This window comes from Dermochelys coriacea, chromosome 10, assembly GCF_009764565.3.
Source record: "Dermochelys coriacea isolate rDerCor1 chromosome 10, rDerCor1.pri.v4, whole genome shotgun sequence".
In the NCBI taxonomy this organism is placed as follows: domain Eukaryota; kingdom Metazoa; phylum Chordata; order Testudines; family Dermochelyidae; genus Dermochelys; species Dermochelys coriacea.
This window is the reverse complement of record NC_050077.1, coordinates 60,929,550-60,952,164: the sequence shown is the minus strand read 5'-3', so window position 1 is coordinate 60,952,164 and position 22,615 is coordinate 60,929,550. Positions and strand designations below refer to the sequence as shown.

General features: G+C 40.7%; 1 protein-coding gene and 1 long non-coding RNA gene across 10 annotated transcripts in view; both read right to left on the bottom strand.

The window, feature by feature from the left end:
• Positions 1-188: 188 nt before the first annotated feature.
• The window catches only part of RAB27A (RAB27A, member RAS oncogene family), a 78,263-nt gene continuing 55,836 nt past the window's right edge, over positions 189-22,615 (bottom strand). For 7 of the 9 annotated variants that reach the window (XM_043493378.1, XM_038417999.2, XM_038417996.2 and 4 more), the window contains 5 exons: positions 21,272-21,445; positions 19,140-19,225; positions 17,806-17,909; positions 14,561-14,684; positions 189-2,836 (listed from right to left, as the gene is read on the bottom strand). In XM_043493378.1, coding sequence (XP_043349313.1) covers positions 2,638-2,836; positions 14,561-14,684; positions 17,806-17,909; positions 19,140-19,225; positions 21,272-21,445 — 687 coding nt within the window. In that variant the 3' untranslated portion in view covers positions 189-2,637. The remainder of the gene's footprint in view (positions 2,837-14,560; positions 14,685-17,805; positions 17,910-19,139; positions 19,226-21,271; positions 21,446-22,615) is intronic. The other 2 variants (XM_038418006.2, XM_043493381.1) reach the window with 1 other exon arrangement.
• On the bottom strand, positions 8,150-14,554 carry LOC122456007. Its single transcript, XR_006274604.1, has 2 exons — positions 10,660-14,554; positions 8,150-9,211 (listed from the first exon to the last, which is right to left on the bottom strand). It is a non-coding gene; the product is annotated as an uncharacterized LOC122456007 (long non-coding RNA).

Sequence of the window (22,615 nt, the reverse complement as noted above, 5' to 3'; positions counted from 1 at the left end):
TTCCCTAATTTAGCACAAAAATAAAATGTTAAAATATCAGAATTTTCCAAACCATGGAAATTCTGATTTTTGACCAGCTCTAGATTGGTATAATGGTGTCACTCACAGGACTGTTAAGAGACTCAAATCACTGATGAAAGCTGCAGTAGGTGCAAAGTTGTGCTATAAATAACTCAAATAGATTGAACTATTGGTATAATCGATTTTTAATACAGGTATATATTTATGGCATTACATCAAAGCAATTTCATGAAGATAGATTTTTGATTTTACTGCACTGTAAAATAGATGCATACAAATGTAGGACAAAATATGGCAATTACAATATTTAGTATAAAATCTAAACATGTGCATTCAAAAGGAAATATACTTAAGTAACCTCAGTAGTAATTTAAACTCAGTAGTTGGCTGCACTTATCCTTACGTTTTTCAGGAATTGGAAATTATTTTAGCCACACAACTCCTATTAAAGTTAATAGGTGGCAAAATTCCATTGGAACCCTCTGAAAAGTGAGGGGTTACATTTCTGCATTAAAAACCCGGACACTTAAGTGCACTGAAATGTGTTGGGTTCCACAGTTACTCTACTGGCCGCCCAGGCGATAGCAACTTCGAAAGGCACTCATGAATTAGACTACAGTAACTCTGGTCCACAGGCATTTTGATTCTTGGTATGGTACAGCAGAAAATACAATAATTCATACAATATAAAATGCTTTAACTTCTGTCATAGTGCCTTAGCATTCAAGTTATATTGCACATGGTTATATATCCTGTGTAGGTTGTGATAAAAATCTAATATTTACATTTTGTGTTTGTTAAAGAACAACCGCGTTGCTTTGCAGAATGTTTTTTGACAGCTAGCAGTGAGTTTTAACACTTTCTGTATTTCTAAAAAGCAATCAGAAATGTACAAAGTTTCTATTCAAGTTAGTGAAGATATCACTTTCTTCTCAGCTACCTTTCTAGTACGCATTTTTGGTCCTTTTAACATATTCAATTTTTTTAATTAAAAATACATTACATTACATCTCATGCTGCCATCTGACTGGAGAAGTTTGCCTGAGCATGTGGTAGCCAAAATAACTAGCACTTTTAAATAAATAAATATTTAATTTCTAAAAGCAGCAGTAGCTTTGGAGTTCTGTAAACAAATTGCTATGAAAAGTCTATAAAAAGACACTGAATTTGGCATGTTGAGACTTTACTTGGCAATATTTTAGAGTTATATGAACCTGCTACAGTAGAAAAGAGTTTATTAGGCATATCACATAATCAGGTTGAAAAGAAATGTAAAAAAATACTGATTATTCCTTATATCATATCTGAGGATAAATAAAAATGATCACACACCAGAAAGAGTATTCTTTTACATAATCAAAACATACTCCCTCAATTCTACTTTAGGTGAGACTTTAAAAGGAATGAACAAAACATGTACAAGATGTACAGGACCCAGAGGTAAACAGAAGAAAACTAGCTTTATAAATTTACGGATATACTAATTTAAACAGCATTGATATCTTAGGCAGTTATAGCTCACCAGAATAAGACCAATATTTAAATTTTCAGTCCAAATTTGAAGAAGAAATGTTCCAAATGTACGCTTGGTACAAACAAATTCAGTGCAAAGCACTAGCTCTGATGAAATTTTGCTGGCACTTAGCTTTCCCTAAATTCCTGTTAAAACATAAAAGAGTTTGTATATAAAATGTATGCATTCATAAACACACACCCCATCTACAATCTCATCTACATTACAGACCTATATTGGTATAACTACATTTCTCAGGGATATGAAAAATCCACACCCGAGTGAGTCAGTTATACCAACCTAACCCGCCGTGTAGATAGCACTATGTCGATTGGAGAGCTTCTCCTGTCGACATAGCTACCGCCTCACAGGGAGATAGATTAACTATGCCGTCAGGAAAGCTCTCGCCCATCGGTATAGGAGTATCTTCACTTAAGTGGTAGAGTGGTGCAGCTGCACCAATGGTACATTTTAAGTGTAGACCTGCCCTTGGTATGTATATGCCTCAGCATGTTCTTGAAATTCACGTTAGGTGATCTATTAGAATGTATTGAATCTTTTCTATAGTACAGTTGGAGTTTAGAAGATCAAGTTCAAGACTGCATGGCATAGCAGTAGTGCTGTACAAGTGTCATCTTGGCATTTCTCTAGACAGCTTTTTATACCATATAAAAATAGCCCTATTTTAGCTCCTGTAATTAGACCCTAATAATTCATGAAAAACAAGGTAAATTTACTTGCCTGCTTTTGCAAAGCACATACAGTTTGCTGTTTATCATTACTGCTGTAATGATGGAACATTTCTGTTCAAATAGAACTTAAGTTGACTGGTTTACCATTGTTACAGACTAAGATACTGAAAGTTGAGAGCGTCCAATGTTGCACCAAACCTAAACAAACATATGTCTGGCTAACTGCTAATAAATTAAACATTTGCCAAGCAATAGTTAATGTCATTAGAAAGCAAATGCCAATAATTAATACAGCTTTTTTATTATATATCCATATGGTAAGAGCTGTCCATAAATGAATCCATTAAGCTACAACTGTACTATACTTTAACATAAATATGTTAATTTAATTGTTGCAATTAAGTTTGTTTCTCAACAACCACATTTGCCTTTATCTTTCTCCTCATGTAGCTGCTCAGTAGAGCTGTGTCCATTGGACCGTACTACCCCCTCCGGTATCCATGACTTGTCCACGCACCGTTCCATGCGCTTCATGATAAGGTCAAGCAGAGTTTCAACTGCCTTGCTCACATTAGTTCCATTAGCTGCACTTGTTTCAAAATATGGTATCCTGTAAAGGGGAAAACAAAAAACAAAAAAAAACCCCACCATCACAGATCAAGCGAGACTTTCCCTGGAAGGAACGCATTATATGGTTATGGCCATGTGCATAAAAACATTCTCCTTAGAGAATGTCTGGAGAGATCAACAGAATCAAACAGAATTCAACAAAAGCTGAAATTTAAATGCAATCCTTTGTGACGTGCTTAGAGGCACAAAAGCAGGACAAATATTAATTAACCTCATAACAGCCCGGTGAGGTGGGTATTAACTCCATTTTACTGAGGCATTGGTGGACTGTGAATTCCACAGTGAGCCAGGAAAAAAAAAATCCATGAGTTCTGTGTTTGAGTCCTTTCTTTTAACCACAGACAGATGCTACTGCTCTATTGGGCCTCATCTCCAAAAGCATTTTACCTAAAATTTCCCACAATGGCTGCTCTATTGGTGGTAGCAATAATGGGAGTGCTCACATATATGGGCTGCCAAGAGATCTTGTACACTAGCTACCAAGGTTGTAGCTGAACTGGTGCGAAGGCAATGCTCATTAAAGGGGGGGAAATGTATGTACCACAGCCACCGTGCGTATGTGATGTTCCTCCCTCAAAAGTTTCTCTCCAGCAGAAAAGAGCCAAGGACATAACACTCTTCATGCTATTGTATTCCTCCGGCTCCTAAGGACCTCAAGGTCTCAGAGAACAGTTGTCTCTTCAACTCCTGCTCTATCTAGGTGTTTCCTCCATGGGCTCTCCCATTGTGTGAATCTCACTATTTCCAGCACAGAGTGGCAGCTGCAAGGAATGCGGGGAGAATGGGCCACTTAAGGATTCAGATTTGGGGCGGTGGCAAACATCAGAGACAATGGGCAGTGCATGTGGGATTGTCAATCATTGTCTCTTCACTAATCTGGATTCCCTGTTCCTCTCAGGACCTTACGGTGCAAGAAGAGACTGGCAACTCAGGAGAAGAGGAGTGAAGGCAACATAGGGGACAGAGATAGGCATTGAAGTTGAGGGGAAAAAGCAGGAGAGAGAGAGAGAACAGGAGGAGGAAAGCACGTGAAAGCGGTAAAAGGGGAAAGGAAAGGGATGGACAACCTTGAATTGCGCACATTGGAGACTTATTTCTATCTAGTGTTTTTACTCTTATTTTTATTCTCATTTCCATTTCCCAAGTCACCCTTTCCCATCTTTCTTAGAATAGAATATCTTGAGGTCCCTTCCAACCCTGATATTCTATACTAAGAAAGATGGGAAAGGGTGACTTGGGAAATGGAAATGAGAATAAAAATGATAAGAGTAAAAACACTAGACAGAAATAAGAAAAGGGATATGGCAATGGAGGGATGTAGAGATAAGATGCAGAAACAAGAAGCGGATAATGAAATTGAGGGAAAGAAAAGAAAAAGTTAGTGAATTGGATACTGTAATATTACTGCATGCATCCAATGAAGTGAGCTGTAGCTCATGAATGCTTATGCTCAAATAAATTTGCTAGTCTCTAAGGTGCCACAAGTACCCCTTTTCTTTTTGTAATACTATGGTATTTCCTGGGCTCCAAATCCCATGGAGAATGCTGCTACTCCTAAATGGGTCTCAAGAGCATTATTCTCCATCTATAAAATACCTTCACTCCATCCCTTACAGCATGGAAGTTCCCTGTTGTTTCCCTAAACTTCTATTAATGATTATGTATTCCGGATAGCCCCCTATAATACCTTGGGAACAGAAAGAAGCAGTGGGTCAAATGAAGCTTCACTTTCCACCCACGCCACAGGAAAGGGTGAACAGTAGCAGGAACATTCACTGGAGACAGAATGGTTGATGATTGGGGTGAGAGATAAAGAGAGAGGCACAGAGGTTATAAGAGGGTCTAAGTGAGATGCTGATATTCAGCAACAGGAAGCTACCAATTGCTTTTGTTTTCCACACAAGGTGAAAAGGAATAAGGGAGCTCTGGACAGTGATAAATTCAGTTTATTTCCAGTCTAAATGAAGAAATGTAGAAAATTCCTCATATGTGCAGAAAGGGATGGAAGAGGCAGCTCTGGGACTCGAGTGAAGGAGGGATTCAATCAATAGTCCAGAATAAGCACCAGAAGTCACCAGCACAGTGAATCATGGGCCAAAAAACCAGGGCCATATACTATGGAGAAATGTAGACTGTGAGCTGTGCTATACACTGATGGGGGAGTTGAGCTCATGAGAATAATCCACATACCAAGATGAAGGAGGAAGAAGGGACTCAACCCTGGAAACTGTATTAGGCATATAGAGCCAAACAGACAGGAAATCATTCGGTTAAATCAAATGAAACTCCTGCATGAAAAAGCCATGACATAACAGCGAAAGGACAGCTGTCCTCACCACTATCCTGATCCACACTGTATAAAGAGATACAGTAAAATGAAGCCCAGCCAGAGCAGTAGTAAAACCCAATTCTTTTATTTTTTTTCCCCTTAATTTTTAAAAACATCCATGAGGGAAAAAGGTAGCTTAAGATCCCTTGGACTCACATCTCACTGAACAATAAGCTCTGCTTCTTGCCATGACATCTGGAAGAGAGCCCACGGTGCCGGGTTCTGTTGCCCACTTGTTATATTTTTAAACAAGCACCCTCAAGCTTGGGAGAAGCTTCCCATAAATATGCTCAAAGCTACCTCATTATCCTCCTTCAAATCCCTCCTTAAAATTCTCCTTTCTCCATGATGCCTTCAAAACACTTGACAACAAAAATTTAGGCTGTTGGTATGCTGAGACCACAGCACGCTATGCTGACCAATACTGTCTCATTGTTTACTTGTACTCCCTATAGTACTCTCTTGGTAGCTCTGCAAGTTCCCTCGGATCACTTGGGTATTTAACAGCTGACCTAGATTTGTGCCAGTGCCTGCTCTTTCACAACTCCAATCTCTGATAATACCTCATCCTTATTATCAGGAAAGAGTATGCGTCTCCACAACATCCTCTGTAGTGAAGATGGATACAAAAGTCATTTAGCTATTGTGCAGTGTTCTCCTCAGCTGCTCCTTTTACTCCATGGTAGTCCAGACTCCACTCTCCCCCAACATTTCTGCTTCTTATATATTTAGTGAACTTCCTGAAAGTCTGTTTAAACCAAGGGTGGGCAAACTTTTTGGCCTGAGGGCCAAATCTGGGTATGGAAATTGTATGGCAGGCCATGAATGATCACAAAATTGGGGATTGGGGTGCAGGGGGGGTGAGGGCTCCAGGTGGGGGTGCGGGCTCTGGGGTGGGGCTGAGGAGGAGGGCTTGCAGTGCAGGAGGGTGCTCTGGGCTGGAACCAAGGGGTTTGGAGGACAGAAGGGGGATCAGGGCTGGGGAGTGGGATACGGTCAGAGGTGAAGGCTCCGAGCAGCGCTTACCTCAAGCAGCTCCCAGAAGCAGCGGCATGTCCGCCCTCCAGCTCCTACACGGAGGCACGGCCAGGAAGCTCTGCACGCTGCCCCATCTGCAGGCGCCGTCCCTGCAGCTCCCATTGGCTGTGGTTCCCGGAAAATGGGAGCTGCAGGTGTGACGCCTGAGGCAGGGTCAGCGTGCAGAGCCCCTTGGCTGCCCCTACGTGTAGAAGCCGGAATGGGGACATGCTGCTGCTGCCACCAGGAGCCACACGGAGCGGGGCAAGCCCCCGGCCCTGCTCCCTGGCGGGAGCTCGAGGACCAGATTAAAAACATCTAAGGGGCCGGATGCGGACCCTGGGACATAGTTTGCCCACCGCTGGTTTAAACACTTGAAGCTGTGCTCCAGAGCTAAAGAGGGAATAATCCTTGTTTATAACTCATTAATCTTCTGACACAGGATGCAAACACAGGGGAAAAAATATTCATTTGATGAAACAAAAGGAGATATATTTAGTAAAAAGGTAGAAATACTTTGTTCTCTTAATATTTTGAATCTGTTGGACAAAAAGTATCTGAGTGAACATACCTTTATCATGTATCATCTACAAGTCTAGTATAAATTTGCAATATTAATCCAATAAATAGGCTGCATATTAGTGAAATTCTAGATTTTCCCCACAGAAATAAATCCTTCAGGTGAGAGAGTGGCCCCAAGAGAATAAGTGGAAACTTGCCCTAGTTATTGCTTTATACACTGCTCTTCTGGGTCAAAGTCATTTTGACATAAAATTACAGCTCCATCTAGAATTAGCATGTCACCCTGAACTGATGAAAACCAAGTTACAGCCTCAAAATTGTACACTGTATAACACTGAAAAACACTAACATCTTGGGACTCCATGTATAGGTCACACAGCTGCTGAAGGAGTGAGGAGAAAATAAAAGAAGTGATCCATTTAGGAACCGGAGAGGCAGTTTCCACAGACATCAAACTCTTGATTTGCTGTCATCTCTGAAACTTTTCCTTGGGACCAATTCAGGTGAAAAAGGTACACTTTTAATCCTTTATAAACTACTGCCATATTCCCCATGAAAACTGTTCAGCACAAGAATGTGAAATTCTCAGCCTAGAACAAATAGGCAAACATTTGGAAAAATCTCAGGTACTGCCTTACAGGAAGAGCAGGTAATTCTGTCATTTACATCTCAGCTATGTAATGAATCACCAAGTCATTCTTACTGCCAACAGAAGAATCCAACAAGTCATGTCTAATACGGTAAGTATAATGCATCCGATGAAGTGAGCTGTAGCTCACGAAAGCTTATGCTCTAATAAATTTGTTAGTTAGTCTCTAAGGTGCCACAAGTACTCCTTTTCTTTTTGTAAGTATAACTGGTAGCTTCACCCCAAGTGAAAAAGAGCTAATGATTATTCCAGACAACATCACACCACCACTTCAACTCCTCTTCTGAAGCTGTACTACACAAAGCATTTTTCTTTCTCTACCTTGACTTGTTACTGCTTTTTATATTTATTGTATGCAATGTTGTTGTTGCCATGTTGATCCGAGGATATTAGAGACACAAGGTGGGTGAGGTAATATGTTTTAATGCTCTTTCTCAGGCTCTGTGTAAGCTTGAAAGCTTGTCTCTTGCCAACAGAAGGCGGTCCAATAAAAGAAATTACCTCACCCAACTTGTCTGTCTGCTTTCTACTTTGGCAGCTTCAGTGTGCCAAAGGGGTGTGGTTGAATTTAAAAACAATTTACTTAGGAGGGGTTCAGAGAGGAAAGCTGGATGACACTTCCATTTTCATCTCATTTAAAATCAGTTATTTCCTGATTATATGAAATGCAAAGAATAAGCAATATGATAAATTAAGCAATGTACACAAGATCAAAGGGAGATGGAGGGAGACTACTGAACAATTTAAAACCTATTAATTTATGGACTTTTTTTTAAAAACATACTACATACATGAAAATTAATCCTGACAGCCTGAGGAATGATTCGAGGACCTTGTTGTTACTGGACAAGCTTGCTTTTTTAAATACTTGTATATAAATAAATTGGGCATCTATCAATGGAAATAAGGACAGGCGTATTTAGGTGCTAATTATTCACAGCAGAGGAAATGATCAGATGAAATGTAGTTGCAGGAACAGAGAATATTTTTCCCCAAGAGCTATTTCCCAAGATGTCTTTTCTGGTCTGGATCTGAAAAGAACTTGTGGATCTCTATTCACAGGCACTGTGCTTGGTGGTGATAAAAAACAGTCTCTGTTCCTAGAATGCCTTTCCTGATGAAGCAGAAACAAACATAGGATTATTATTTGTGTGCTAGGAAGGGGCTTGAGAGTGAATCATGTTTAACCCAGCTGCCTAGTTCAAAAGTATACTGAGAATGGGACAGAAGAGTGGTTAGTCAAGCAAGGGACTTGGCCTACCAGGGCAGAGCACCTGTATTATGCAGTATATTTTAAAACAAGATATAATTGCAAAATCTCTCCTGGCCCTTTAAGGCCCCTAGTATAAAAGGTTTGTTTCAGCCACTGTCCCCAAAGTAGCAGGCTAGCACGCAGGCCGAGAGAGCCAGAGGCACCTGAACTTGTACCCAATTTGCCTCTAACATCCACCCTTCTCTCTCTTATCTCCCTTTTGACAGGAAATCAGCAGCCTTCCGCTGGTCCCAGTAAAGTTTGATTATGGTCTGTCCTGGTTTACACTGTCTGCTCAGTTGCATTCACAGCTTCCTGTCAGCTAATTTGATTGAACATGTTTGTGAACAAACACAGTAACATTTTAAAATGGAGATGAGGACTGATCATAACTAGAGCAGTAAGTCTCAAACTAGCACTCCTGCTCTCTCTCTTTCCATCATGTGCCAAAAGTGGATTTTAGCAGTATCCTTGGTGCTAGGTCCAAAAAACTGGGGAGAGGTTTATTTAATACACACACTGCAAAGCACTGGATTGTTGGGTTATGTGTTAAACATGAAAGTGTTAGGAGGAAATGCTGGATCCTCTGACATCTTCATCATCTGGACCCATGGAAAAGAAGCCCTTGAGGAACTCCACCATGATTTCAACAATTTCCATCCCACCATCAACCTCAGCCTGGACCAGTCCACACAAGAGATCCACTTTCTGGACACTACGGGGCTAGTATGCGATGGTCATATAAACACCACCCTATATCGAAAACCTACTGACCACTATTCCTACCTACATGCCTCTAGCTTTCATCCAGATCATACCACACGATCCATTGTCTACAGCCAAGCTCTACGATATAACCGCATTTGCTCCAACCCCTCAGACTGAAACACACACCTACAAGATCTCTATCATGCATTCTTACAACTACAATACCCACCTGCTGAAGTGAAGAAACAGATTGATAGAGCCAGAAGAGTACCCAGAAGTCACCTACTACAGGACAGGCCCAACAAAGAAAATAACAGAACGCCACTAGCCATCACCTTCAGCCTCCAACTAAAACCTCTCCAACGCATCATCAAGGATCTACAACCTATCCTGAAGGACGACCCATCACTCTCACAGATCTTGGGAGAAAGGCCAGTCCTTGCTTACAGACAGCGCCCCAACCTGAAGCAAATACTCACCAGCAACCACACACCACACAACAGAACCACTAACCCATTAACCTATCCTTGCAACAAAGCCCGTTGCCAACTCTGTCCACATATCTATTCAGAGGACACCATCAGAGGGCCTAATTACATCAGCCACACTATCAGAGGCTCGTTCACCTGCGCATCTACCAATGTGATATATGCCATCATGTGCTAGCAATGCCCCTCTGCCATGTACATTGGTCAAACTGGATAGTCTCTACGTAAAAGAATAAATGGACACAAATCAGACGTTGAGAATTATAACATTCAAAAACCAGTCGGAGAAAGCTTCAATCTCTCCGGTCACTCGATTACAGACCTGAGGGTGGCTATCCTTCAACAAAAAACACTTTAAAAACAGACTCCAACGAGAGACTGCTGAATTGGAATTAATTTGCAAACTGGATACAATTAACTTAGGCTTGAAGAGAGACTGGGAATGGATGAGTCATTACACAAAGTAGAACTATTTCCCCATGTTATTTCTCCCCCTCACCCCACCCCCCACTGTTCCTCAGATGTTCTTGTTAACTGCTGGAAATAGCCTACCTTGCTTGTCACCATGAAAGGTTTTCCTCTTCCCCCCCTTCCCCCCCCCCGCTGCTGGTGATGGCTCATCTTAAGTGATCACTCTCCTTACAGTGTGTATGATAAAACCCATTGTTTCATGTTCTCTCTGTGTGTATATTAATCTCCCCTCTGTATTTTCCACCAAATGGATCCGATGAAGTGAGCTGTAGCTCACGAAAGCTTATGCTCAAATAAATTTGTTAGTCTCCAAGGTGCCACAAGTACTCCTTTTCTTTTTGGGAATACAGACTAACACAGCTGCTACTCTGAAAAAAGACTCAGTAATTCATCATGGAGCTGAAACAAACGACAGAATTACGGGACCTTCCTGTAAATACAGGAGCATTTCTTCCTTTTCTTATACCCACAAAAAAGTTTTAAGCCATTAAAGATCACTTCATTGAGGTAATGTTTTACCAACACATTTGATGAGAGGGGAAATCCTTTTAGTTAAAGAGATTTTAGAGCCTCAAGGAACTGACTCTTGGGCCTGCTGCTGAGCAACCTACATGCTCCTATCATACTGCGTAAATCTTCCATTCTCATCTGGTGAAGAAATAGCTAAGGTAGCTGAAGGTCAGGAATGCAAGAGTGGAGAATGCAAGAATTAAAAGCTTCAAATGACTTTCACCTGAATCCTTTGGTTGATACAATTGTGCTTCTGTTTACACAATTAAAGAGAAATGGGAGCCTGGATTTCTGAGAGACACAAAGGTAACTGGGCAATCACAGCCAAAGGAACCTGTTAGATTTGTAGAGGGAGAGCCCTATTATTTATTTAGGCACAAATTTACAGAGATAAATCATAGGTGGAATTTTTAAAATCTCCTCTCTTGCTCCCATGCATGGTAGCTTTAATAGGTCACCACCATCTGTAAAACGCAGATAATTCTTGCTCGTCTTCTCTTAATTTCAGGTTTCAGAGTAGCAGCCGTGTTAGTCTGTATTCACAAAAAGAAAAGAAGTACTGTGGCACCTTAGAGGCCAACAAATTTATTTGAGCATAAGCTTTCGTGAGCTACAGCTCACTCCGATGAAGTACTCCTTTTCTTTTCTCTTAATTTGTGAGGTTTAGTTAATGCTATTAAAATGCTAAGCGTTAAATATTTAATAATGGACTAATCAGTCTCCTAGTGACTGTCCCACTCTAAATGCAATATTTACTTGTAGTGGGCATGGGGGGAAATTTTCAGTAGTATCCAGAATGGTTCGCAGCAGCAGCAGCAGCTCACTCAGTGAGGCAGGGTCGCTCCTCTTTTCCACCTCATCTTTTGAAGATGTAAGAACATCCCTATTAGTAGTAACCTTCCTCATCCGCTTACAAGGACTGAGAACCGTAGAGCAGCTCACAGAGTCAAATCTGATCTATGAATCAGCCTTCTAGTTTTTGATTCCCACATTGATCAAGTTGGTATTTTGACCACAAGATTAACAGACGTTTCACCTTCTGCAAGTAATATCAGCGTATGAAGTGGCATGCAAAAAGATTTCAATATGCACACACATCATCTACTGCTTCACATTTCCCAAATTTCCATTCCTTTTTATAAAGGTACATGTTACAAAACTATGCTGGTTTGAGGTTAGTGCCCCACAAATAGCATTACAGAAGCATGTAAGTTGGACGAGGAAAAAGGAAGGAAGTATTGCACTAAACCCCATCTTGCTCTGTCCCTCCTTAATAAACAGGGTTGACAATTTGTGAGGCTAAGCTTAACTTGAAAATAAGAGTGCCACTGCTTAGTACTGCCTCCAGTTTCTTCCAGAATTTAATGTGATGCACAAATGTGACTAAACCACCATGGTCAGTATACTCTTGGGTTTCACTGCACAAGGAAATTAGGTTCTCTACCTACTGTAGTCATACTAAATACTACAGGGTAGTATTAATCATGATTTTGGCTTTTGACACCGTCCCATATGCAGGGGTGAAACTTAATGGACTTACCAGTACACAGGGCGGCCAGGGTCCTAGGGAGGCAGCTATGGGCCCCCAGAAGGGACAGGGTCTAAGGCAGAAGGGACGGGGCTGGGGCCAGACTCCCGCAACCAGCCCTTCAGCGCTGCCCAGCCCACACCGCCTGGGGCTCCAGCTGATACTGTGGCAGTGGCTGGAGCCCCAGGCCCTTTAAATCACTGTTGGAGCCCTGGGATAGCAGCAGCAGCAGCCGGGAGCCCCGGGGCTCGAGCAGCGATTTAAAGGACCAGGGGCTCTGGCTACTGCTGGGAGTCCCAGTCCCTTTTAAAACGCCAGGCCTCAGGGCAGCTGCTCCTTTTGTCCCACCCCACCCCCACGCCCCCATCAGCGGTCCTGCCAGTGCGGTTGGCTGCGTAGCAGCTTTCTTACCAGTACGCTATACCGGACCAACTTACTTTCACCTCTGCCCATATGACATTTTCATAAGTAAACTTGGGAAATATGGTCTAAATGCATTACTGTAAGGTGGATGCACAACTGGTTGAAAGACAACACTCAAAGAGTAGTTATCAATAAGGCTGCGAGTCTGTCCTGGAGGTCACAGATTCTGTGACTTTCCGGGACCTCTGGAACTTCTGCGGCCTGCTGCTGTGCCTGACCCCAGGGCCATTGGAGCAGCTAGGGCCCTGGGGCCAGCTCCACTACCCACCCCCTTCCAGCAATGGCAGCAGTTCTGGCACCAGCGGTGCCCCCAGAGCGCCCCAGAGCACCCTAGATTTAGTCAGGAGTATGTAGTACATGTCATGGACAGGTCACAGGGCCATGAATTTTAGTTCATTGCCCTATGAATGACGCGTCTTTGACTTTTACTAAAAATATCCATGACTAAATTTTAGCATTAGTTATCAATGGTTCAATGTCAAACTGAGAGGGTGTATCTAGAGGGGTCCCACAGGGGTCTGTCTTTCATCTGGTACTATCCAATATTTTCATTAATGATTTGGACGACAGAGGAGAGTAGACTTCAAAAAACTGAAAATGAAATCAAGCTGGGAAGGATTGCAAGCACTATGGAGGACAGGATTAGGATTCAAAATGATCTTGATAAATCAGAGAATTGGTCTAAAATCCATAGGATGAAATTAAATAAAAAGACAAGTGCACAGTGCTGCACTGACAAAGAAACAAATCAAATGTACAATCACAAAATGGGGAATAACTGGCTAGGCAGCTGTACTGCAGAAAAGGACGTAGGGATTATAATGAATCATACACTGAATATGAGTCAACAGGGTGATGCTCTTGTGAAAAAGGCAAGTGTCATTCTGAGGTGTACTAATAGCAGTTAATTGTTCTGCTCTACTCAACACTGGTGAGGCGTTGGCTGGACTCGTGTCCAGTCTTAGGCGCCGTTCTTTTAAAAAAGACGTGGCTAAATTGGAGAGTCCAGAGAGGATAACAAAAACGATAAGAGGTTTAGAAAACATGATTTGGAACTAAAAGAGGTTGGAACTATGAGAAAAGATTGAAAGAACTGTGCATGTTTAGTCTAGAAAAGAGAAGGCTGAGAGGGGATACGATAACAGTCTTCAAATATGTAGACAAGACTGTTCTGAATAGGACAGTGATCAATTGTTCTTCATGTCCACTGAGGGTAGGACATAATTAACTAGCTTAATTTGCAGCAAGAGAGATTTAGATTAGATATTAGGAAAACTATCCTTAGAATTTGAAAGTTTAAGTGCTGGAACCCATTACCTAGAGAGGTTGGAGGTTTTTTTAAGGACAGCTTAAACGTATGCCTGTCAGGGTATACTTAATCCTGCCTCATCATTAGGGTTGGAGGCAGGGGGGAAGAGAGAATGGACCAGATGATCTCTTGAGGTCCCTTCCAGCCTTATAGCCATTTCTAGGATTCTGTGTAGCTTCATCTCCTCATAAATGAAATGTATTCTCCATCAAGTTATGGAGAGGTGTTTACTTTGTTTTCTACTGCAAGGGCAGAGGGGCACAAAGATACCTCCCTCATGCTGGAGAATTGCACAATAAAGTGCTTATCTTTGCTTAAAGCGTGTGGTATTTGCCTCTGTCAGAGACAGGATACGAGATCAGACAGGTCCCTGGGGTGTTCCAAGATGACCATTCTGACAAGAGCCTTCCAATACACAAAGCAACATCATAGACCTTTCAAAAAAAAAAAAAAAAAACACATTTAGTTTTGTTTTAACCACAAGAAGAAGATACTTGCCCATATTTTTCTGCAAGTTCCTTTGCCTCCTCTTCTTTCACCATTCTCTGGTCTTCCATATCACTTTTGTTTCCACATAATACAATATCAGGGTTTTCACAATACGCATGCATTTGTAGCTGGCCTAACAGCAAAACAAAACAGCAAAAGCAGGGCTTATCTTATTCTGTTATCTATAAAGTTCACTTAGAACATGAGTACCTTTTAAAAACGGAAATGGAGAACTTGGGGAAGTAATTCTCGAACACAAGAAAAATAAGTTTGCTGCCAATTTCTCACCTGTTTTCTTCCCCAACCTTTTTTTTTTTTAAATATTTTATTAAAAGCAGTAGAGATATTTGCACCCCAGTGGGATCTTTCTGCTTCTAAGTTCATCTGGTCCTGCTGCTTAGTCTCTCTTAGATGTTTCTAAGACCCCCACTACTATAGCTTTCAAGAGCTTAAAATCCCTAATGCATTTACATTCACAACACTCCAGTGAAGTAGGGAAGTGCTTTTATCCCCATTTTACAGATGGGAAACTGACAATTTGCCAAAGGTCACACAGGAAGTTTGTGGCAGAGCAGGGAACTCAGCCCAGTCTACCGATTGCTAGGACACCAGATTACCCTTCTCACCATGTGAAGTCATTACTCCACGTTGGGACACTCATCTCCACAATCAGTTGTGATGCCAGAGTGTTTTGACATCCAGTGAAAGACGACAAGCAGATTATCTCAAACAAAAATCTTATTCCAGTCCAAGCATGCCTAATATTTAAAAAGCAGGACAATACAGAAAATACATGGAACGAGCCAAATCCATTCAAACGGCAATTTCACTGAAGTCAAGGGCACAATATTTGATAAGATTTTCCATAACACTCTCAAAGGTCTTCAATTACAGTACTGGAGAACACAGCTTTTATGATATACGGAGGAAAAGACGTTAGCATAGACCAGTAGCCATGGATGGTTTTCGATATTCTGTACACATGCCTCTTTTCAATAACAATTCATGCAAACTGGTTTTATGGATGTGCAGATTTTATGTTAAGCACAATGCTCCTCCCCATCAGCCAGTAGGGGACGTCTTCCAGTATTGCCCATTACCCCTCCCCGATACTAATGGCTCTAACTAGGGGACAAAATGCACCAAACCTCTTGCTATGGTTCAGTGGACTGGAGCTGGGTAACATGCCTGCACCCATTGCCAGCCAATCACTGAAAATCCAAATCACAGGGGCAGATGTGCCTGAAAATCCCTTGAGCGCTAGATTGTGAACCCATAGTCTAAGGATTAAGGATCTGCCTATGAGCTTTTCCAGTGAGCTGCTGACAACAGGAAAATGAGTACTTCCCTGTTCCTGCTGTATTAATAGTTAGGTAAGTGCTTCCTGTCTCTTCCATAACAAACTCCAGAACAAAACTCCCAGGTGTTTAGTGGTGACAAGCTCTCAATCAAAAGAATCAGGACTGAGTTTAAAGTTGGCTGATTTCAAATTTCATTACTAAACATCACCCAATTTCACATAGCATTAGGAACATCAGGGGCACGAAACCAGCCTGACTGAGGTTTTGTGAGTGCAGCAAGCAAGTTAAGAAAGCCAAAACTTCAGATACAGTGTTGGAAGCCAGATTCACTCACAGCTATTTTATACAGATTTCCATTTTGTTCCTTTCTAGAAAGCTTTAAGTCAAAAATTTTTGGCCCTAACCCCTCTGTGGAGCTCCATATTTCTAAATGCGGAATGGGGATCAATATGAACATCAAATATGATCAATATGAACATCAAAAGGTGGATAAGGAATTGGTTAAAGGGGAGACTGCAACGGGTCCTACTGAAAGGCGAACTGTCAGGTTGGAGGGAGGTTACCAGTGGAGTTCCTCAGGGATCGGTTTTGGGACCAATCTTATTTAATCTTTTTATTACTGACCTTGGCACAAAAAGTGGGAGTGTGCTAATAAAGTTTGCAGATGATACAAAGCTGGGAGGTATTGCCAATTCGGAGAAGGATCGGGATATTATACAGGAGGATCTGGATTACCTTGTAAACTGGAGTAATAGTAATAGGATGAAATTTAATAGTGAGAAATGTAAGGTTATGCATTTAGGGATTAATAACAAGAATTTTAGCTATAAGTTGGGGACGCATCAATTAGAAGTAACGGAAGAGGAGAAGGACCTTGGAGTATTGGTTGATCATAGGATGACTATGAGCTGCCAATGTGATATGGCTGTGAAAAAAGCTAATGCGGTTTTGGGATGCATCAGGAGAGGCATTTCCAGTAGGGATAAGGAGGTTTTAGTACCGTTATACAAGGCACTGGTGAGACCTCACCTAGAATACTGTGTGCAGTTCTGGTCTCCCATGTTTAAAAAGGATGAATTCAAACTGGAGCAGGTACAGAGAAGGGCTACTAGGATGATCCGAGGAATGGAAAACTTGTCTTATGAAAGGAGACTTAAGGAGCTTGGCTTGTTTAGCCTAACTAAAAGAAGGTTGAGGGGAGATATGATTCCTGTATTTATCCCTCTGATATATTTATAGAGAGCAGAGGGAGAGGAATTATTTCAGCTCAGCACCTATGTGGACACAAGAACAAATGGGTATAAACTGGCCACCAGGAAGTTTAGACTTGAAATCAGACGAAGGTTTTGAACCATCAGAGGAGTGAAGTTTTGGAATAGCCTTCCAAGGGAAGCAATGGGGGCAAAAGATCTATCTGGCTTTAAGATTCTACTCGATAAGTTTATGGAGGAGATGGTATGATGGGATAATGGGATTTTGGTAAGTAATTGATCTTTAAATATTCAGGGTAAATAGACCAAATCCCCTGAGATGGGATATTAGATGGATGGGATCTGAGTTACTATAGAAAATTCTTTCCTGGGTATCTGGCTGGTGAATCTTGCCCATATGCTCAGGGTTTAGCTGATTGCCATATTTGGGGTTGGGAAGGAATTTTCCTCCAGGGCAGATTGGAGAGGCCCTGGAGGTTTTTCGCCTTCCTCTGTAGCATGGGGCATGGTTGACTTGAGGGAGGCTTCTCTGCTCCTTGAAGTCTTTGAACCATGATTTAAGGACTTCAATAGCTCAGACATGGGTGAGGTTTTTCATAGGAGTGGGTGGGTGAGATTCTGTGGCCTGCGCTGTGCAGGAGGTCGGACTAGATGATCAGAATGGTCCCTTCTGACCTTAGTATCTATGAATCTAAATGCAGCACAGGAAAAACAGTGACATACAATTAAAGACGTGACATACTTATCCAGTTTCTGACATTGAGAAAGCTTTGCTCATTTGTCAGATCGAAGAGGAGAAGAAAGCCCATAGCATCTCTGAAGAAAGCTGTTGTCAAGCTACGAAACCTAGAAATACAAAGCACAGCTGTAGCTGGTTTCCCTTTCATAAGGTATAGCTGATGACTCAATTATTTTGAAAAATGATCATACTATAAAATAGGCAGATAAATGAGGTAATCTAAAATTTAATTGTATTAGAACCACCACTAGTCATGTCTGATTTCTGCTGATACAAGGCCTGAACCTGAACCAATTAAGTTACTAAAGACCAGATCCAAGTCCAGTGAAGTTAGTGGAAAGACTCATATCAATTTCTGTACGCTTTGGATCAAGCCTTACATTACACAGCACATTTTGATCAACTTGAAAAAAGCATCCAATTCAAAGTGAAATTCAAATCTTGTTGAAATTCATTACTGTGCATTTAAAATTTGACAATATTTTAAAACACTGTCAGACCAAAAATGTTGTGATAATAAAGCCTTTTGAAACACAAATAGGACAGGTGAAGAACATGCACAACTTTTACTTTGAGAAACTGCCGACAATATTCAGGACAAAAAACTGGGGATTCCATGCAGGATAGAACATTAGAGAGTGACTCTCACCAGCCATCTACCTGATCTTTACAAAGGAAGGGATGAATCCTGCATCTCTATGTCCACATCAAAGACAATGGAGGGTTTGCCTGCCTAAGAACTGGGTAAAGACTGCAGGATGTGACCCACAGATAGCTACTGGCTTTGGTCTTGAAAGAGGGCAAATGGTTGGAGATACAGTGCTAGATATAAATTTGCTAGCACCGCATGATATATATATCATCCTCAATAGTTACCATTCAAATAAATTAAAGCCACTTCTAGCTGCCTACAAGAGCTAATGAAAATCTAAACAGTGCAGGTAGATATAACCAAATATGCACTGCAGACTTCTGGCAGAACCCACATTCTGACCTCGTGTGCATGGCTTCCACTGAGTCTTAATATCTTCAGAAGAATGAACGAACAAGAAGATAAATTATGAAAATAGATTATATAGCCAGATGAAAAAGAGAAGCTAGAAAAATATATAGAAAATGGCAACAACAACAACAACAATAAAAAGTTTATAGGTAAGAACAACCCCCCTCCCAGGGGAAATTGTGATCACATTGCTGTCAACGTCAGAATAAGGGCACATTTTGATTCATCTAGAGGCATGCTCTTAAAATGCAACAGACAACAGGAGAATTCATGCACTTGAGTTAGTTAATAGTTTAGTGAGCACAGTCACATTTGCTTCATATAAAGGCCACACCTTTCCTGTCCTGCAGTGTCCCACAGTTGCAGATGTATCCTCTGTCCTCTGCCGCTAATGCCATCTGGCCCGTTGGATCTATACACCTATAACGAGACAATTTTCCAAGATAGAAGTGTCAGCAGTCCACTCAACAGCATAGCAAAAAACTTCCGTTTAAAGTATAATACTTTAATCAGTCTCGATGCCAATAACAATCTAATGCATTGTTGATCTAAGAATCAACACTACAGACAGACACCATCTCTTTGCCTTATAAGGCTGAGTTGTAGGCTCCCGCTTTCATTGTGCCCTCTAGTAAAATATTTAAGAAAGGAAAAGCATCAAATGAGACAAGAGAAAATGTTTCCAATAACCTATGAAGAGATAAAGAGAAGTTCAATGTGGTTATGATTTGCATTAGGCAAGATTGATTCTTTTTAGTTTTACTATTACTGTTTCACTCTGTTCAAATTGAGACAATTATAAAAGCACAATCAGATAATATAATATGGCAATATATTTGTACCATTAACAGACCCATGTCAGCAAAACAGAATATGACTGTAGAGATAATGACTTCTGTTTAACTGTCACAAGGTTGCTAAGAAGAATCTAGTGTAGATCTTATATTATTTAGCAGGTGAATATAAAGACATCGGTTGAATATGAAGAGCATCAAATGGAAATAGCGTTTCAAGTCATTGTCTAGAAGACCTTTTCAGTTTGGGTTGTCCTCTCCTTTTCCTATTGGTATTACTGAACTTCTTTAATCTTAGGATTATGGGTATACAGACAATATCATTGGCACAGAATGTGTCACAGGATAATTGTCACACAGTGTCAGACAGGCATATCAAAGCAAAACCATCAAGTTTATTTTCTAAGCAAGAAACAGTTATTCATTTTGAGAATTTTGTTTTGGTTCCTCCATTAGAACAATTACTCACCCATCAGCAGCAAGTCTGAACAAGGACATTCTGCACCAAGAAAACCCCTTGGTACTCATACATGTAGAGTGTGGGATGAGTAGCCCAGGTAAAGCAACTCTGCCGAAAGTCATCTGAAACCCCCGTACCCATATGCTAACAAGATGGGCTTGGTGCCAACTATGAACGTGTAAGTGTGGCAGGGAGCAGTGTTGCAGTGGTACGGTAATCAATGTGGTTCTCCATTGCCTCAATCAAAAATAATATTTCCCACATATTTTAGATAATTCAAGAGCCACCTCCTGGATTCTTTGAAGACAATGGGAGAATGGGTTTCCCAGGTAATTAGGGCCCACATCCAACACCCAATGCCAGATTATTTTCTGTACTGGATGCCCTGTTGGTATAGCAATATTATGGCATGAATTGTTTACAATATTTATTGACAGCATCCTCACTTCAGATAAAATGTCAGCAAACTAAAATTTTCCAATTTAAAAAAAAAAATGGCTTTAAAATATTCAGAATGGATCACAGATTTTCTCTAAAAAGTGATTAAAAGGAGAAAATCCTGTAGATATCCATTCAAATTTTGTTGCACTTAAAATCGAGACCCTGTTAAATAAATGTATTAGAGTCGCTTTAGTTTTCACATTTTGACCTCAGACGCTTAGGAGTTTGGAAAAAACAGGCGTTCTACAAGCGCAGCCCCTTTCATTTAGAAAGTATTAATTATTCACCACTGCCCTATTCTGTATTTTTCAGTGGTGCAAAAAATTAACACGGTTGTCTTTGTTTACTAGCCACTTTGGCTTATAAAGAAATTTATGCCAATCTTTAATTGGGGCCAGTTCTGCAGGCCTTCCCTTGTGGAAAGTCTACTGATGAGAATGCCAGTTCAATTTACAGGGAATGGTCTGAATGCCATAGCATCATCCGTTGCTATCAATACAACTCACTGAATTTGGTTTATTAGTTAACTGCTTCTGCAGAAGGGAGTAACAAAATAATTCTTTTGTGGACCTCACAGAAACAGCCTTTGTTTTATTTGCAGTTCCTAGAGAGACAAGAAAGTATTCTGCGCCTATTATATATGCTCGACTATGCAGTGACGATCAGGAGATCAGGTTTTAAAACAGTAAATTTTTATGCCGTTGATGGCTAGATTTTTTTTTTTTAAATAATTGTACATTCAAAATAGCGCATAGAGTTGCTACAACTTACCACTCTCTTTTCCCGAAAGTCAATACCCACTGTTGTGATAAATCTGGAATTAAATTTGCCATCTGTGTACTGGTAAAGGATGCTGGTCTTTCCTACTCCAGAGTCACCGAGTGCTAGGAATTTTATGAGGTAATCGTAGTCTCCATCAGACATAGTGAGATCTTTGTAGACCACCTTTAAAAGCAAAACAAAAAAAACACTTCTCTCATTTCATTACACACAGAAAATGGCAGTATTCTGAATACATACATTTGTTAATTCTAAATTCTCCACAAAAACTTTTTTGCAACTTACTTATTTAAAATAAAGAGAAGAAGAATGGGCCTGATTTTGCCCTCCTTTACGCTGGTTTTATTCCGGTGTAAACCCACTGAAGATCAGTGATGGAGCAGAGGCTCCGGCTTAACATTTTGAAAGGGTGAAGCCAAATTCAGCTCTGACATAAAGGGACACAAATCTACTGACCTCAGTGCCTAACTGCAACAGAACTGATTCTAACTCAATTTCAGAAGAAGCCAAGGGCCAATCTACTCTCACCCCAGTTTTACACTCCGTGCAATTCCAATGGCTCTGACTGAATTACTCTTGATATACACCAGTGTAAGAGAGAGAAAAATCAGGCTCAATTTGTTAGATAAAGAGAGAAATCAGCTGTCTTGGATAAACTACCTGCCGGTCAATGGAAGGTGCCAGTGAATGCAGGATGGTCTTCTACAACAAGAGTTGCTACAGATCATCATTTATTAACAACAAAAAAAGGAGGAAATAAAATTTTTATTTTTTTACAAAAAAGCAAAAAGCAATTAAGTACAGAATTAAAGTAATCTGGAAAACCATGTACACAGCATTAGTCACAGAACTATTTTCATCCGTATCTGAAAGTTGCAGCAGTTATATAAATGCATCTGCAGTATCCTGCTGAACTAGTATTCACCAGAGCATACTAGATTTGGAATACCGAAGAATCTAGTTTATTCTCTCCACTTTGCCCACCACAAGCAGCAATTCAAAAAAGGCACTGTACTGCAATAAACAATCAAACTATATTGCACTTTTTTGGGGGGGTGGGGTTGGGGGGGTGAATGCACCACACATACCAGGCTCTTTTAAAAACAGCTTAACAATAAGTGCTCCATGTCTTATGCAAAATTAATTTGATAGGAGTTTCAGGAGATGCTCCTCTGGATGATCTAAGAAGACTGACCTATCCTCTCAACTTAAGTGTTGTTTAAAAAGAGTTCATTTTCTTCATTAGTCATTGAAGACAGATAATCCAAAACAGTCTCTCCAACACTTTCCATCTATGTTCTTGATGCAGAAGTCCACAATTAATATAAAACCTCA